This window comes from Schistocerca cancellata, chromosome 3 (assembly GCF_023864275.1).
Source record: "Schistocerca cancellata isolate TAMUIC-IGC-003103 chromosome 3, iqSchCanc2.1, whole genome shotgun sequence".
NCBI lineage: Eukaryota > Metazoa > Arthropoda > Insecta > Orthoptera > Acrididae > Schistocerca > Schistocerca cancellata.
In genome coordinates this window covers 842,904,279-842,923,558 of record NC_064628.1, presented here as the reverse complement: position 1 = coordinate 842,923,558, position 19,280 = coordinate 842,904,279, and the positions used below count along the sequence as shown (strand labels likewise).

At 41.0% G+C, this 19,280-nt stretch overlaps 2 protein-coding genes across 3 annotated transcripts in view; one reads left to right on the top strand and one right to left on the bottom strand.

Annotated features, from left to right (window-relative positions):
* The window catches only part of LOC126175899 (sideroflexin-1), a 137,164-nt gene extending 125,313 nt beyond the window's left edge, over positions 1 to 11,851 (bottom strand). Inside the window, exons 1-3 of the mRNA XM_049922957.1 lie at positions 11,695 to 11,851; positions 11,469 to 11,618; positions 11,213 to 11,383 (exon numbers count right to left, since the gene is read on the bottom strand). Of these exons, the coding sequence (XP_049778914.1) occupies positions 11,213 to 11,383; positions 11,469 to 11,618; positions 11,695 to 11,696 (323 nt within the window). The 5' untranslated portion in view covers positions 11,697 to 11,851. The remainder of the gene's footprint in view (positions 1 to 11,212; positions 11,384 to 11,468; positions 11,619 to 11,694) is intronic.
* Positions 11,852 to 12,391: 540 nt separating this feature from the next.
* The window catches only part of LOC126175898 (ubiquitin thioesterase trabid), a 112,441-nt gene continuing 105,552 nt past the window's right edge, over positions 12,392 to 19,280 (top strand). For both annotated transcript variants that reach the window (XM_049922956.1, XM_049922955.1), the window contains exons 1-3: positions 12,392 to 12,627; positions 12,764 to 13,871; positions 13,961 to 14,263. In XM_049922956.1, coding sequence (XP_049778913.1) covers positions 13,111 to 13,871; positions 13,961 to 14,263 — 1,064 coding nt within the window. In that variant the 5' untranslated portion in view covers positions 12,392 to 12,627; positions 12,764 to 13,110. The remainder of the gene's footprint in view (positions 12,628 to 12,763; positions 13,872 to 13,960; positions 14,264 to 19,280) is intronic.

Below are 19,280 nucleotides of genomic sequence, written 5' to 3'. Positions count from 1 at the left end.
AAAGACTGCGGGATTCCAGCCACCAAGCTAAACGGTAATTCACCATACGCTCCAAAACCTTACAGACACTACTCGTGAGAGAAATGGGGCGATAGCTAGAGGGGAGATGTTTGTCCTTTCCAGGTTTCGGAACGGGAACGACAACAGCTTCCCGCCACCGTCTGGGAAAGGTACTGTCGGTCCAAATTCGATTATAAAGGCGAAGGAGGTAACGCAGACGATGGGTTGATAAATGCAGCAACATTTGGACATGGATACCATCCGGTTCTGGGGCGGAGGAGCGAGAAGAAGAGAGGGCATGTTGGAGTTCCCACATGGAGAAAACAGTATTGTAGCTTTCGTGATTTTGAGAGGAGAAAGCAAGATGTCGCACTTCCGCTGCACGTTTCTTCGGGAGAAACGCTGGTGGGTAATTGGAAGAACTCGAAATCTCAGCAAAGTGCTGACCCAACGAGTTAGAAATTGCAACGGGGTCCACTATGGTATCATGCGCGACAGTGAGCCCAGAGACCGGGGAGAAACTAGGCGCGCCTGAGAACCGTCGAAGCCAACTCCAAACTTCCGAGGAGGGAGTGAAGGTGTTAAATGAGCTAATAAAGAATTTCCAGCTTGCCTTCTTGCCATCGCGGATGACGCGACGGCATCGCGCACGGAGCTGCTTATAGCGGATACAGTTGGCCAAAGTAGGATGGTGACGGGAAATGCGAAGAGCACGTCGCCGCTTACGTATTGCGTCACGGCATGCCTCGTTCCACCAAGGAACTGGGGGGCGCCGGGGCAATTCGGAGGTGTGTGGTATTGAACGTTCCGCAGCTGTAAGAATAACGTCGCTAACGTGTGTGACCTCATCGTCAACGCTGGGAAAGTGACGGTCATCGAATGTCGCTAGAGACGAAAAAAGTGTCCAGTCGGCCTGGGCAAACTTCCAGCGTCGCGGGCGCATATATGGCAGTTGAGGCTGCAGTCTGAGGACACATGGAAAGTGGTCACTCGAGTGTGTATCATCAAGGGCGAACCATTCGAAGCGCCGAGCTAGCGCAACAGTACTGACCGCAAGGTCCAAATGAGATAAATTTGTCGTGGAGGCAGACAAAAATGTGGGGACCCCAGTGTTGAGGCAAACTAGATCCGCTTGGTGGAAGACGTCTAGCAATAGAGAGCCACGTGGTGAAGGATGTGGAGATCCCCAAAGCGGGTGGTGGGCATTGAAGTCCCCAACCAGCAAATAGGGGGGTGGAAGCTGACCAAGAAGATGAAGGAGATCAGCTCATGCCATTGGTGTGGATGATGGAATGTATACAGTACAAAGAGAGAACGTGTATCCAGAAAGGGAAAGACGGACGGCGACAGCTTGGAAGGAACTGTTTAAGGGGATTGGGTGATAATGGAGAGTATCATGGAGAAGAATCATGAGTCCTCCATGGACTGGAGTGCCTTCAACAGAGGGGAGGTCATATCGGACGGACTGAAAATGAGGGAGAACAAAGCGGTCATGGGGACGCAGCTTTGTTTCCTGAAGACAGAAGATGACCGGCGAGTAGGATCGTAAGAGGACCGACAATTCATCCCGATTGGCTCGAATGCCGCGGATATTCCAGTGGATAATGGACATAGGGTGAACAGAAAATGGAGGAATGTGACCAAGGGTGCTGTCAACTCAACGACTGCTCAGAGCTTGCGACCGACAGCATGGAATGGCATTCAGCCGAAGGCAGAAGATCCTGATCCATAGGTTGGTCAGGAGCAGCCCCTGCCACCAGCGATCGGCCGGTTGACCGGCCACCAGCAGTGCGCCTCGGCGACACAGAAGACGGCCGAGGGCGATTTCCGTCAGGTGGTGCTGTAGATGGGACACGCCTTGGCGGAGAAGGAGAGGAACTGGGTTTCTTTGTAGCCTTCTTGGAAGAATGATGTTTAGATGAAGGAGGAACCGATGGTTGTGAAGTTGCGGTACGTAAAAACTCTTCACGAGTATGCTCTTTTTTCGAAGACTTGGCGTCTGACTTTTGGGCACGAGATTTAGCAGAACCCGACGGAGGGTGAGCCATAGAGTGGGCAGGCGAAAGTGGTGAGGTTGAACGGGCGATCTTTGCGCTGGCCGATCTGATGACCGTGGCACTAAAGGTGAGGTCGCAAGTCTGCGTGTCCGCCTCCTTTGTTGGCCGAGGAGAAGCAAGGACAGTGCTGTATTTTCCTGTCTGGGGCACGGTGGGCTGTCGACTGGCGAATAATTTTCGAGCAGCAAAGGTCGACACCTTTTCCTTCACTCTTATTTCCTGGATGAGCTTTTCGTCCTTAAAAACGGGGCAATCTCGAGAGGAAGCAGGGTGGTCACCCATACAGTTGATGCAGCGAGGGGATGGTGGTGGACAAGCACCCTCATGGGCATCCTTGCCACACGTAACACATCTGGCCGGATTGGAACAGGACTGGCTGGTGTGACTGAACCGCTGACATCGATAGCAACGCGTAGGGTTTGGGACGTAAGGGCGAACGGAAATGATCTCATAGCCTGCTTTGATTTTCGATGGGAGTTGAACTTTGTCAAATGTCAAGAAGACAGTGCGGGTTGGAATGATGTTCGTGTCAACCCGTTTCATAACTCTATGAACTGCCGTTACGCCCTGGTCAGACAGATAGTGCTGAATTTCTTCGTCAGACAATCCATCGAGGGAGCGTGTATAAACGACTCCACGCGAGGAATTTAAGGTACGGTGCGGTTCCACCCGGACAGGGAAGGTGTGGAGCAGAGAAGTACACAGCAATTTTTGTACCTGGAGGGCACTGTGTGTTTCTAACAACAGGGTGCCATTCCGTAATCTGGAACAAGACTTTACAGGACCTGCAATTGCATCGACACCTTTCTGAATAATGAAAGGGTTGACCGTGGAGAAGTCGTGACCTTCATCAGACCGAGAAACAACAAGGAGCTGTGGCAACGATGGAAGAATCGTCTGTGGCTGAGACTCAGTATACTTACGTTTGTGAGCAGACATAGTGGAAGGTGAGGAAACCATTGCGGAAGAATCCCCCATGATTACCGGTGTCTCCGATGGCGCGCTCCTCCCTTGTGGGGGCCCTATCTGAGGGCACTCCCGCCTTAGGTGATTGTTCACACCTCAGGTCACACCTCCCAACAAACGGACGGAGGAACCAATCGGCACTTTCGGAAGGTATCAGCTCGGGTAATCACCCCTCCCTGGGCCTGGCCGTTACCAGGGGGTACGTACGTGTCCTACCTGTCTACCCGGGGCGGGGAATTACGCGTTACCCCGTCACCGGCTACGCACAAAAGGCGTGGGTCGGCCTTCAGACACGCACAGGGAGGAAGAAAGAGAAAGGGAAAGGAAAGATGAGAGGTCTCAAACGCCGCAGCGGAGAAAAGGGAAAGAGAAGAGGTAAGGAAAAGAGAAGGACAAAGGAAGGAAGAAGACATAAAAGCAAGGAAGGCGAAGAATGCAGTACATTTACGAGCGTCCGTCTCCGGACGTAGGCACAAACCATACTCCCAGATGGGGAGAAAGGGAAGGAAAGAGCCAGAGGTGAGGGGAGGAGGGGCGAAGATAGGGATGGGGAAGGATGCGGAAAGGGAAGGTATGCAGCCCGGAAAGGAAGGAAGGCCACATTAGCTCGGGGTCCCGTGCTCGCTACGCACGTATCCACAAAAGAGTTGTGGACCCCCTGGGGGATTTCATTGAGGTGTTTGCATCATGGTTACAACAGCTCCTACTGCACTCATTTATCTCTCAGCAGCAGTCACATTTCTGTAAAATCACTAAAGAAGGTCTCAAAGTAAATGAGTGTCTTGTTCTTTGTGACTTTGTGGAAAATTACTCCTTCACCATTCAGGGTGGGGTACAAGTCCACTGGAATAATTCACAGGCTACAATTCACCCATTTGTAGCTCACTACAGAGACTCAAGCACTAACAAAATACGACATGTATCATACATGGAAATATCTGAGGGTCAACAGAAGCGTCTGATTCCACCCGTCAGATTCTGTGGTGTGTGATGTCATGACAGCGTGGAGGTTAGTTATGATGGTTGGTGGGGTATTTCTGAGTTGTTTGGTTGGTGGTATCGGTGATTTGGCTTTGCGAGTAGTTGTTGACCTATATAGGTGAAGTGAAGTGTTAGATACCAATGCGTGGTTGTAGCTATGGGTGTTTTGGTATCTTGAGCTGCTGTAGACCTATATAGGTCAAGGGAAGTGTTCGATTTCAATGTGTGGTTGTAGGTATCGGTGTTTTGGTATCTTGAGTTGCTGTTGGGCGATATAGGTCAACGGAAGTTACGATTCCAATTTCGTTTGTCTAGGTGTTTTTGTGGTACCACTAGTTGTGGCATGGTGAAATTTTTGGATTGTTATGATGTGGTATTGACAATTGCGACTGATCTATATAGGTGAAGGGAAGTGACCGATTCATGAGGATATTGTGTGTAGTGGAATTTGGGGAATTTTGTGTCGTCGCTTATATTTTGTCGTTTTGTGTCATTTGGTATGGTAGTGGGTGTTTATATGTGTTTATATTTTGTTTGTCCTAACCCAAAAACCCCCAATTTCCCATGCTTGTCCCGTTAGTTTGACTATATTTTTGGAGGAAGAAGTGTGTGATGGTTTTTTGATCTATTTTCGTGTTTGTTGTCATGTTTATGTAATGACGTCATAGGCACGATATTGGAGTTTTAGTGAATGGTCGTTTCCGCCATACTGGTGACGTCATGGGTCAAAGTAGACGGATGGTATCGGATGCTTCTGTATTCCTATATCTGACTGCCTTCAGCATGATATAGTGTGTGTTTATTCTTTCCAGACAAATTTCATAAATTTCTTAAAACGTCAGTTTTCAAATCCAATGCACATTTAATACATTTTGGATGGATGTGCTGCCCAATACATAAACAGAAACTTTATGAATCTGTCCTACCATCAAGAAGATTTTGATGTTACAGCAGAATGGCATTTTTTTGCTACAGCGCATGGTAAAGGACCTTGTGATGGGGTAGCAGGGACTGTAAAGAGATTAGCAAGACTTGCCAGCATCAAGCGAACTTACGAATATCATATCTTTACATCACTACAGTTTTTTGAGTGGTGCAAGGAAAATATTCCTTCATGTGTCTTCCATTATACATTGGTTTCCCCATCATGAAGAAGATACAGCTAAACTGAAACAATGTTTCACAAATACAAGGACAATTCCAGGTACCCATAAGCTTCATTGTGTAATACCTATTAACAAAGGTTTAGTAAAGACAAAGACATATTCTTCTTGTCTAAACTATTTATCGTCCATGTTTCACTTCCATACATGCCTACACTCCATACAAATACTTTCAGAAACGACTTCGTGACATTTAAATCTATACTCGATGTTAAAAAATTTCTCTTCTTCAAAAAACGCTTTCCTTCCCATTGCCAGTCTACATTTTATATCCTCTCTACTTCGACCATCAGCAGTTACTTTGCTCCCCAAATAGCAAAACTCCTTTACTACATTAAGTGCCTCATTTCCTAATCTAATACCCTCAACATCACCCGACTTAATTCGACTACATTCCATTATCCTAGTTTTGCTTTTGTTGATGTTCATCTTATATCCTCCTTTCAAGACACGATCCATTCCATTCAACTGCTCTTCCAAGTCCTTCGCCGTCTCTAACAGAATCACAATGTCATCGGCGAAACTCAAAGTTTTTACTCCTTCTCCATGGATTTTAATACCTACCCCGAATTATTCTTTTGTTTCCTTCACTGCTTGCTCGATATACAGATTGAATAACATTGGGGAGAGGCTACAACCCTGTCTCACTCCCTTCCCAACCACTGCTTCCCTTTCATGCCCCTCAACTCTTATTACTGCCATTTGGTTTCTATACAAATTGTAAAAAGCCTTTCGCTCCCTATATTTTACCCCTGCCACCTTCAGAATATGAAAGAGCGTATTCCAGCCAACATTGTCAAAAGCTTTCTCTAAGTTTCCAAATGCTAGAAATGTAGGTTTGCCTTTCCTTAATCTAGCTTCTAAGATAAGTCGTAGGATCAGTATTGCCTTACATGTTCCAACATTTCTACGGAGTCAAAACTGATCTTCCCCAAGGTTGGCTTCTACTAGTTTTTCCATTTGTCTGTAAAGAATCCGCATTAGTATTTTGCAGCCGTGACTTATTAAACTGATAGTTCGGTAATTTTCACATTTGTCAACACCTGCTTTCTTTGGGATTGGAATTATTATATTCTCCTTGAAGTCTGAGGGTATTTCGCCTGTCTCATACATCTTGCTCACCAGATGGTAGAGTTTTGTCAGGACTGGCTCTCCAAAGGCCATCAGTAGTTCTAATGGAATGTTGTCTACTCCCGGGGCCTTGTTTCGACTCAGGTCTTTCAGTGCTCTGTCAAACTCTTCACGCAGTATCGTAGCTCCCATTTCATCTTCATCTACATCCTCTTCCATTCCCATAATATTGTCCTCAAGTACATCGCCCTTGTATAGACCCTCTATATACTCCTTCCACCTTTCTGCTTTCCCTTCTTTGCTTAGAACTGGGTTTCCATCTGAGCTCTTAATATTCATACAAGTGGTTCTCTCTTCTCCAAATGTCTCTTTAATTTTCCTGTAGGCAGTATCTATCTTACCCCTAGTGAGATAAGTCTCTACATCCTTACATTTGTCCTCTAGCCATGCCTGCTTAGCCATTTTGCACTTCCTGTCAATCTCATTTTTGAGATGTTTGTATTCCTTTTTGCCTGCTTAATTTACTGCATTTTTATATTTTCTCCTTTCATCAATTAAATTCAATATTTCTTCTGTTACCCAAGGATTTCTACTAGCCCTCGTCTTTTTACCTACTTGATCCTCTGCTGCCTTCACTACTTCATCCCTCAAAGCTACCCATTCTTCTTCTAGTGTATTTCTTCCCCCATTCCTGCCATTTGTTCCCTTACGCTCTCCCTGAAACTCTGTACAACCTCTGGTTTAGTCAGTTTATCCAGGTCCGATCTCCTTAAATTCCCACCTTTTTGCAGTTTCTTCAGTTTTAATCTACAGCACATAACCAATAGATTTTGGTCAGAGTCCACATCTGCCCCTGGAAATGTCTTACAATTTAAAACCTGGTTCCTAAATCTCTGTCTTACCATTATATAATCTATCTGATACCTTTTAGCATCTCCAGGGTTCTTCCATGTATGCAACCTTCTTTCATGATTCTTAAACCAAGTGTTAGCTATGATTAAGTTATGCTCTGTGTAAAATTCTACCAGATAGCTTCCTCTTTCATTTCTTAGCCCCAATCCATATTCACCTACTCCATTTCCTTCTCTCCCTTTTCCTACTACCGAATTCCAGTCACCCATGACTATTAAATTTTCGTCTCCCTTCACTATCTGAATAATTTCTTTTATTTCGTTATACATTTCTTAAATTTTTTCATCATCTGCAGAGCTAGTTGGCATATAAACCTGTACTACTGTAGTAGGCGTGGGCTTCGTGTCTATCTTGGCCACAATAATGCGTTCACTATGCTGTTTGTAGTAGCTTACCCGCATTCCTATTTTTTTATTCATTATTAAACCTACTCCTGCATTACCCCTATTTGATTTTGTATTTATAACCCTGTATTCACCTGACCAAAAGTCTTGTTCCTCCTGCCACCGAACTTCACTAATTCCCACTATATCTAAGTTTAACCTATCCATTTCCCTTTTTAAATTTTCTAACCTACCTATCCAATTAAGGGATCTGACATTCCACGCTCCGATCCATAGAACGCCAGTTTTCTTTCTCCTGATAACAACGTCCTCCTGAGTAGTCCCCGCCCGAAAATCCGAATGGGGGACTATTTTACCTCTGGAATATTTTACCCAAGAGGAGAGCCATCATCATTTAATCATACAGTAAAGTTGCATGCCCTCGGGAAAAATTACGGCTGTAGTTTCCCCTTGCTTTCGGCCGTTCGCAGTACCAGAACGGCAAGGATATTTTGGTTACTGTTACACGGCCAGATCAGTCAATCATCCAGACTGTTGCCCCTGCAACTACTGAAAAGGCTGCTATCCCTCTTCAGGAACCACGTGTTTGTTTGGTCTCTCAACAGATACCCCTCTGTTGTGGTTGCACCTACAGTACGGGTATCTGTATCGCTGAGGCACGCAAGTCTCGCCACCAACGGCAAGGTCCATGGTTCATGGGGGGGGGGGGGTCTATATTTATCAATGGTATTATGCCATTTATTGTACAGAATTGTATAAACTGTTTTTTCTCAAAATTTAGTGAGAGTGCATTTGCATAGAACCACTAAATAATTTTCTGAAAGACATTATTTGCAATTTCCTCAGCTGATTCTTGCTTCTTGGGTGTGATTACTATACTTGTATCATCAGCAAAAAGAACTAACTTTGCATCTTCATGAATACAGAGTGGCAACTCGTTAATATATATTAAGCACAATAACGGACCCAAGACTGAACCTTGTGGGACACCATTCTTGATACCTCCCCAGTTAGAGGAATCTGCTGGTTTTTGTAGACTATCTGTACTGTTAATTTCAACTCTCTACATTCTTCCAGTTAAGTATGAAACTATTTGTGCACTGTCACACTCTTAACACAATACTTAAGTGTATCTAGAAGAATTTCACGATTCACACAATCAAAAGCCTTTGAGAGATCAGAAATGGGTGATGTTCGGTTATTCATTGCATTTAATATTTGATCAGTGAAAGCATATATAGCATTTTCTGTTGAAAACCACTCATTAACAACAGAGAGTATCATGAAATAATATGGAGCACACATGTGCAGCTTATCATGTTCCACAAAATGGGATTTTTATTACCAGTCGTGCAGTCAGATGGCTGAAAACTGACTCACCACATTTTGTCACAGCTTACTGCAGTCCCCCATTTCCAGGTGCACTTTGCTTCTAGGCATCCCCACTCCAGGTATTGCACTTATAGCCATACACAAGCTACTACATTATTAGGAAAGAGACATGTATCAAGCTATCGGGCATCATCCAAATGGGAACTAATTACATGTGGGGTCCCACAAGGTTCCATTTTGGGGCCCTTACTTTTTCTTGTGTATAGCAATGACCTTTCATCAGTAACATTACCAGATGCCAAGGTTGTTTTGTTTGCCGATGATACAAACATTGCAATAAATAGCAAAGCAAGTGTAGTCTTAGAAAGATCAACCAATAAAATATTTGTGGACATTCTTGTGCCAATTCTTTGTCACTAAACTTTGAAAAAACATACTACATGCAGTTCAGAACTTGTAAGAGGTGTCCCAAGAGTATATGTTTAACATATGATGACAAGAAGATAGAAGAAGTGGACAGTGTTAAATTCTTGGGATTACAGCTTGATAATAAATTCAACTGGGAGGAAAACACCACAGAACTGCTGAAGCATCTTAACAAATCTCTGTTTTCAATGCGAATTTTGTCAGACATAGGGGATATAAAAATGAAAAAGCTGGCATACTATGCTTACTTTCATTCCATAATGTCATATGGGATTATTTTTTGGGGTAATTCATCAAGCCAAGCTAAAGTTTTCCGGGCACAAAAATGTGCAGTAAGAGTTATATGTGGTGTGAACTCAAGAACATCCTGCAGAAGCCTGTTTAGGGGGAAATACGGAAGCGTCCGATCCCATCCGTCTGCTTTGACCCATGACGTCACAAATATGACGGAAACAAAAACACACACTTTCCACAAGAAGCCTAATGACACTAACAGGACAAGCGCGGGAAATGGGGTGTTTTGGGTGGGGGGAAAACTAAATATACATAAATTTAGACGCCTTGCGTAGCTACAACGTGTAAGTGAAGACAGCCATGCATGAATACTCACCCACCGCCCCAGGGGTCGTAACCCCTGCAACCCATAGAAGATAAAGATGCTCCAGTAGACGATTAGTGTTTTTTGTCTTTTTTAAAAAAAAATCTCACGGCATAGAATGAACAGATCAGAAAGATAAATATAATAAACAAACAGAAATTGGAGGAAACAGACAATTAAAATAAGTAATAAGTGTTTTTAAATTTTAAAAAAAATCTCATTAGATAGAACGAATATATCAGAAAAGTAAATAAAATAAGATAAAACAGAACTGGAGACAGCCACACTCAAACCAAACTCCGCGCCGTCATGACGTCACACACAACATCCTTAAGTCACGGGTCAAAGCCGACGCGTGGGATCGGACGCTTCTGTCGACCCATGTAGGGAACTAGGGATACTAACTACTGCTTCCCGATATATTTATTCCTTAATGAAATTTGTCATTAAAAATATATCACTTTTTCAAACCAACAGCTCAATTCATGGAATCAATACTAGAAATAAGAATAATCTTCACAAGGATTTAAAGTCACTTAGTCTTGTACAAAAAGGTGTGCATTATTCAGGAACACACATTTTCAATAACTTGCCAGCAGCCATAAAAAGCTTAACAACCAATGAAATTCAGTTTAAGAGAAGCCTAAAGGATTTATTGGTGACCAACTCCTACTCCATTGATGAATTTCTTAGTAAAACCAACTGATTTGTATATAAGTACAACATAACTTCTGCACAATTTCAGTGCAGTAATGTGTTCATTGAAAGAGAGAGAGAGAGAGAGAGAGAGAGAGAGAGAGAGAGAGTGTGTGTGTGTGTGTGTGTGTGTGTGTGTGTGTAATCTAACTTCTACACCATTTCAGTGCAGTAATGTGTTTATTGTAAATAAGTATTACAGTAGTTGTATTACATGTTTATTACCTTATAAATAAATAAAAAAACTTTTTTATTTTAAATTCAGTGCATTAGTATTTGTAAAATGACTCTTAGTGTTCATTAAAAAATGACGATCATTCCACTTGGGACCTGTGGAATGGTACATTAGCTTACTTGTTTTAATTGTAAATATTTGTCGTGTATTGTTGTTTTTGTGACATGTTCCACATCCTGTAGGACCTCCTCACTACGGATCAATTGGAATGAAAGTAAATCTAATCTAAAACTAATAATATCTCCACTGTTCGTTGCTATTTCACCTCTGACCCATGACATTAAGACAGCCTAAACTGACAAGTTACTTTCCTCCACTTTTATTGACTCTTGGTCATAATTTTTATAAATAATGGTAGTGCAGACTAGGCTATAGTGTACTCAACTCGGCAAAACTGCTAGCGTATTAAATCACAAACAACATAAACTTACTTGTAAAAAGTCATCATACATCCAGTTATTGTCATATTCATTGGAACCTGTGCAGACATTCTACCAATTAACATCATCTTCTCGCCAGTATCTGGATGAAACGCTGAATCATATAGTTCCTTGGCTCTCCACAATTCATCTTCTGTCAGATTACCTACGTCACCACCAGCTCTTGAAAAAGGGAATAAAAATGCTATTATGAAGACTGTCAGTACATTTATACGACTTTTGGCAGTAACTCGGCAGACGACCTTACTTGTATGTCTCTACGATTTCCTTTGCGCGGTTTAATTCAGCTTCTGATGCAAGGATATTTAAAGGATTAGTTATTGCGAAAAAGTGCCGCACCCGGCCCCAATACGTGGACTGGTCCCATCGCGGCTCATTGAGATTTATCCTCGGTGTCCTATAACATGAAATGTTCGTTCAACTCGTGGTTACAGAGACACACCAGTAACATTTTCTTTAATAATGAAACTAACATTCTGTTACTACTCCTTGAAGTTCACCGAAATGATCCTCCCACTACGTTCACTCCACACCTCGCCTACTTAGTACTTATCACTGCTATTAATCCACTACTTAACACAAACACACCGCAAAAGACAACTGACGGTACATCTGTCGCAATAGTCAGAGTTAACATTTTGTCAAAGATCCATAACGACTGCGAAGTTTAATCTTGATCTCCAGCCCACTTTCTCTTCAGCAAATACTACAGCAATGCAGTTATGCACTTTGTGAACGCTTCGTTACTTAAAATTATGTTTTTAGAAATGAGTAGGCATTCGCGTAGAACCATATATATATAATTACAGCCTTTCTAGGTGATCTAGATGTAAATATAAGAAAGTGACCTTTTGTATCAAATATGTTATTTTGTTGATAATAAGTGTTTGATTTTTTTTTTTCAATTTCCCCGCAGTCCGAGAATGTTGATACCCTTTGCATGTCACTAACTGGGCAAAAATCGTACATGTCAACGTTGAAAATATTATTTTGAAAAATAAATGATCTATAGAGATTAATTGTTTCAGTGCGTTGCGTGCCATTTACAACATCGTAATTGTGTACCACAGAGCAAGATCAGGATTCGAAAACCATGTGCTGTACTGATATCGTAACGAGAAATGTTACTTCAAATCGAATGACATTTCGATTCATTTGATCGATACTGTAGACAATTCAAAGATGGCTTTACAACATTTGTGACGTAATGTTTTCCTTAGTTCATTACTGGATGAGTGTTTTAGGGAATGTAGTGTCCTCATTCTTTTCATAAAGTTTCTCTTAACGAACTCAGGAAACAAAAATAGATCCCCCCATGCTTTTTATAGTCGTCAGGTGAATTCTGCAGTATGTTGCACTGCAGTGAAACTCGAAGTTAAATTTGACTGGAGTTGAAGGTGAACTAGGTGAGTAGAACGCAGATTCTCTAAAATAGTATTTAGTTGAAGACTATATTTCCTGACATGTCACTTTTTATACAGTGTGTCGTATATCGTTCTGTCATCAGCGCATATGCTAATCCATTGTTGTTTCCGCTTTCAGAAAGTAAAACAAGTGATGTCCAAAGTGAAATAGTCGAGTATTCAGATAACGTTATGTGCGATAATGACCATGTCATTTTGATCCACTGGGCCAAGAACTTTATTTCTAAGGCCGCAGTTTGATAACGACGCCGTTGTCTAACTTGTAACCTGTTTGTACAATTCACGTACTTGAATGCAGGTTACAGTTAGTCCGTCCAGCAATCCGTTCAACAATGTTATGACATAGTGTTTGTTCCAGATTTCCTCAACAGATTTATCATCCAGTTACAGCATATAACCTTCATAAAACCTGAAGCGTTTGTGTTTGCTGTTTAAATAGGATTAATCGTTTCTTTCGTTATAAGTATGAGTTGTGACCCACCTACAACAAAATGGGTATGTGAATATTGCACATATGAAAATTGGCCGTCTTCTCTCAAATGCACCATGTGTAGAGGCGCAAAACCATTATTTGGAGAAGACATTTATAAATTACGTGATGATTCTCCACCCACATCACTCATAGACCCATCATGTGGTCCAAGTTTGGCATCTGGTTCATCGCACCGTGACACACATCGGTCTGCAAATAATGGTAAATGGGAATGCCGTGCTTGCACATATTTGAATTGGCCAAAGGCTCTTCAGTGCACACAGTGCCGTTCTCCAAGACCAGGTGGAACAAATCTTCAAGAACATATTCAACCTTTAAAAATTGGGCAGAAAAGTGATACTTCAGCCGTTACTTCTGCATCATCCTTGGCAGGTGGCCCATTACGCATTCTCTCTCCGTCGTCTGAGTCTAGAGAAGTCAATGAGTCGGAAAATGTCAAAGTACGGTCATCTGATAAATCTCATTCTACTCGACAGCAAATAATAAAATGGACATGTAGTACTTGTACTTATGAAAACTGGCCAAAAGCACTTAATTGTATTATGTGTGGTACTCCTCATGGCGGTAACAATGCACTGGCCAGTGGAGGTAAAAGCAATTTGGCACCAACACACAGGCACTCTGGGACAGGAAGTGTTGTGTCATCACCAGAACGTGAGTTATCTCTTATAACTGCTTCTCGCGGTGGTGGGAACCAAGCACAACTGATTGAAGAAAGTGGCATCAGTAAAAGGTATAGCTTTGGTGTAACTGATTTCCCAGAAATATTTTTGACAATGTGATGTGGAATAAGAATTAAGACTATGTTGTATTTGTTGACAGTAAATCAAATTCTCGCCGCTCAGATCGTACGCAGACTGCTACAGAAGCTGCTGTTGCTGCTGTGTCACCAAACAATTGTGAATATGAACGAAGAGTTAAGAGAATAAGACAGAGAATGCGTGAAGCTGATTGGTCTTGGCTTGATGCATGCATTGGTGTTGTTGAAGGAGACCCTACTCCTGTTGAAGCATACTTGTCATCTGGAGGCAACCCTACAAGACAACTTTCCCCCAGAGAAGTAGCACTACTCAACCGCCCATCTGCATTTGATACTGGTCATACATTAGTTCATTTAGCTATTCGGTAAGTACAAGACAACTTTTTATGTTTTTTAATTAGGTACATTGCTTGGCCAGACATTAGATTTTTCACCTTTAGATAGGTTTTAGTGGAGCTTTAAAATCAGACTGTTAATTATGGTTTCGTTTATTACTTCAGAACTACAGTTACTCGAGCACATTTATTGCCCAATCAATCATTGATAGAGGACCTGTCTATGATTGTACTGCAGTTACCCCATGACATAAGCACATAAGTTTGTAGGATTCCTTCTTGGGTCACACTACATCTGAAAACTTTCCAGAAATTGTTATAAATCCTTACTAATACTCTATAACTGTATAGAGAAACCTATTGTACTTCCTTTTCTATCATGTTTCAACATCATAAAACATAATAAAAAGCCTTCGAGGCTCACCTCTGATTTTTACCTCTCTGTTCTCAAAAAGAGCCTCGTATCCTAGATCAGGCCTACTTATTGTTTTATTGGCCCCCGTGTCGAGAAGGAAGTATTGGTATCCTTCTCTTGTTCCTGTGTCTGGTGCCACTTGGTGTTTCTCTGTAAATTTGACTGAAGATTCTGCTGTGCAACATAACACAAATTAAGTTGTCCCTCTCCCCTTTTTTACCACTAGGTTCTACTTATTAAAGTCTGGTAAGCCTTCCAGTGCTACTAGAGGTTCCTTTGACCTGCAGTATGATAATTTTATGGCATATCTCATAATATTTGCTCTTACTGAGGAAGAGAGAACTGACATTATCTTGCTTCTGTCTTTTAGGAATATACTTTGTGGTGACAAAATGATCTGAAGTGTAGCCCCAGGTTCAGGTTATGTTGAAAGATGATTGTGGATAGAGATGGATGGTGAAATGGACTCATAAGTAGCCAGAGGTTATACTAGTTTGGAAGGTAACAGTTTGATTCTGAGTTGCCAAAGCCCACAGATGTGATATAAAGACTGTGATAACATATTGACCTGTTCAGGAGCTTGATGTGTACATTTGCATAATATTTGGTAAATTAACAATAGGGCCTAACTACATTATGCAATTGACAAGTCTCAGAATACTTCTGTGTGTATTATAGAAGAACCACACACAAACTATTGAAAATACATGGGGTGGTGGCCCATCACATATCATTTACTGGTGATGGATCATTAGGTGGTAAAGCTAATGAACGTGAATACAAGGTTTTAGTTTTGGGAAATTGAATTTTGATGAGCGGTATGTCTGCCATTTTGATGATGTTAAGAAGATGATTCAAAAGACAAGATGATAATATAATTTCAGTTGCCCTTCTGCCCCATTTATTGTACACTATGTCATGAAAAGGACTTCTTTCAGTGAAGTCCCGTAATAGAGCAACAATGGAAGGAAGGAAGGAAGATTAGAGATTAGTGTCCAATCGACAGTACGGTCACTAGAGATGAAGCACAAGCTCCAATAAAAAACAGATAAGGAGCAAAATTGGCCATGTCCTTTTCAAAGAAACCATCCTGCCATGGACCTAGAGCAATTTAGAGAAATCAAGGAAAGCCTAATTATGGATGGCCAGATGGAGTTTTGAATTGTTTTCCTCCCGCAAATGAGTCCAGTATGCTAACCACTGCGTCACCACACACTGTGGTGCAGGAACAGGCGAGTGGATGGACTGGGTTGGTTACGTCATTCGCAATGTTTATTAGAAAATAATGACTATCCACAATAATGATCAAATGCTGTTGCCAATGAAAAACATGAAAAAATCGAGTTTCACTGCTAATAAATAAAAGTCCCAATAAATAAGACAAAATTTAGCTTCATGACAAGTTGGTTCAGATAGGCTATGTCTTCAATTATAAATTACACATATTATTGTCCTTGTAACCATCTTACAGGTTGCCTCCATAATCTCTTCACAAGCTTGAGGGGGCTTTAGAAAGTGAATTACACATTATTATGCAGGCCAGGTATGTTTAATTGAATACTGTGCTACTCATCAAAGTAACATGCATACATGTCAGTGTTTTTTAACATAGTTGCAAAGGTTCCGTAAACAATGGTCGAAACTTTCTAGGAGTCCTAGTTACTCTGCAATGGAAATCTGTTTCTTTGTCATGGGGTTGAGAACCACTGTAGAATGTCATTTATGCGGAAATCACTCCTCCTCTCCCCACCCCTAATTTTCTTTTCCAGGTCACTGAAAGATGGAAATTACATGGTGCAAGATCTGGGCTTCCCAATCAGCAATCACCATTGTCTGTATGGTCAAATTGCGTACACTATTTAACTATTGCTGGATGTGATATTGCATTTGGTCCATATTCCATAAGAATTTCCTGGGGAATCTATGTGAAATTTAGATGTTTTATTCAGTAGACTCATACTGTCCTGTGTAGGCCTGCTTCAACTTTGGAGTACATTTCCAGTTTTTTGCACCATTTTGGGTACCCAAAACATGTGCTCTCTTCTGGCAGTGTGTGTCATTCTTGCTGCACAATGGTCTTAGCATGGGATGATACGTGTAATTTACTTTTTGAAGTCCCATCATAGATAGTGGCTATTTCACAACTATTGTTAACATAGCAATGGGGTTGGAATCTCATTACACTTAGCAATAACACAGAGAAATCACATGCCTGCCACAACATACAACTAGTGTAATCACACGAAAATCCATTCTGAAAAAGGCAAACATGTAGAGAAAATATATGTTCTATAGAAAAACACAAACCAAAGTAATTTCGAAGCGTATTTACTCCACATGACACAGACTCAACCACCGTACAGATCAAAATGCCCTCCACTAACACAGCATAAACTAATGCTCCAATTGCCCGACGTAAAACCAGCCAACTTACGAATGCAGCATGCATGTATGGCTTCACCAGCACAACACAATAATGTTATGGCTCAAAGCCATGTCAATCGATCCCTGTCTGCCATACTGCTTATTATAACACTTTCTGGTTTTCATTTATTTATTTTATACTATACAACTTCATGTGTTTCAGCTTAAGTTGTATAATTTATGAAAATAAAATAATGATCAGGACAGGAAATTGTTAATAAGTGTGATTATGATCACATTCATATAATAGTTTTGTGTCCTTTATTAACATCGTCTCCAATATGGGTTCTGTAATTTTCTGGCTACAGTATAATGTGTAACACTTCAGTAATTTAACGGGCTTATTTGGCTTGTACAGATGTCTCTGAAATTTTTGTAGCTTCTATTTCAGAGCTATTGTATTAAAGATGTAAAATACTGGAATAGTACTCATTAAACTTTGTCAGAATTCCTCCATTAAACCAATAAGAACAAGGTGGGGGTACTAAAGTACTTCTTAGCAAGATAATATTAGCAACATTTACTGTGAGGTATGATTGGAGTACTAGGTGTGTGTGTGTCAACAGGCGGTGTAAGCAAAAGCAGCCAGTAAGAGATTTCTGTAATTTGGTAAGGGTGGGCCCCAGAAATTATTGTTAAATATGGTAATTACTTCTTATGGCTGTTAAAATTCTTATGTATTGAAACTGCGGTTTGAGACTATCAGAATTTTCATGCAAAAACAAAAATGGAAACATGCAGACAGGCGTAAAAATATCTATTATTTGAAACTTCAAACAAGCACAAGTGTTGTCCAGACTACACAGTAGGCAGATATTTACAAAAGCATGGAGGTAACATGTTTATTCTATTGCTCATATTGATACACTCGACAGCTGGATGACAAATCCATACAATCTCAGGATGTGCTACATATTAAGAAAAGCATTGGTTAGTGAAGTGAGATAGGTACTGCATTACTGTAAAAAATGCTCACTTTGGCATCGACACTTTAATCAGTACAAAATAAATGACATTGCTTATATAGCTAAGGAACAGTTTGTAAATACTTTGAATCAAGGAACTGTTCGTCGTGGTATATAAGTGTGCAGGGCAGGACTAGATTCCTGGTCAGTACTAGGATTTTTCTTTGTCATTAACAATTCTTGTACATCTGTCAATGTGAAAAATGAAGGGTTGCATAGTGGTATGCAGTCCACATTAATCTGTAGGTCCTCGTGTAACCACCTGGTGTAAGTCAATTCAATGCTCAGAAGAAAACTGTTGCCAAACAAAGCTTTTACTTACTATTACTGTGGGATTGTTTGTATCCCTTGAACTGTATCCATATCCTGTGATGAGTTTCGTCCAAAGTATTCAGTTTAATGGCAGTTGATGATCAATTCACTTCTGATGTGTTCTTGTGTTCCTCCAGAAATGGTGATTGAACTTTAGATATTGAACATAGATATCTGATAATTGCTGTTCCATGCGAAATAGGTCAAATTTCTACTGCTCATCTAAACTCTGCAAACCACTGTGAAGATCATGCCAGAGGGAACTTCCCCATTGTACCGTGTATTATTCTAGTATATTTTTAGATTAATCTCTTAATATCATTTCTTGAAACTTTATAAGTACTTTGTGAGATAGACGTCAACTATCTTCAAGTGTAAGGTAGACTTCATCATCCTCCAGTGTCTGGCATTTCATGTATTTTCGAGTTTATGTGATATTCTCCTTTTTTTTTTTTTTTAAAAAAAAAATTTTACCATTTATAATGCTCTTCTGTATCCACTGTTAGTCACCTTTTTATTCGTTCCACACACTCGAGCAATGTTCTATGAGACCTTACATGATTGATTTGTAAGGAGTGTCCCTTGTAGACTGCCTGCATCTTTCTGTAAAAGAACCATGGTTTGGGACCTGCTTTAACCGTGAGTGAACCTATGTGATCATTCCATTTCATATACCCAAAAACAGACTCACCTAGGTATGTGTAAAAGTTGATCGATTCCAGTTGCGATTCATTCATATTGTAGTGATATAATACTACTATTGTGAATTTTGTGCAGTGGGCTATGCTTGTGTCTGGACAGTTAACACTGGTGGTACTGGCAGCTATAAAATGTGATAAGAAATTCTATGAGTTTTGTGAGAGGTTTCTTGATTAATTCTACTACAGCATAACTTTACTCTAGATACATATCTAATTGTGCATGGTAAATT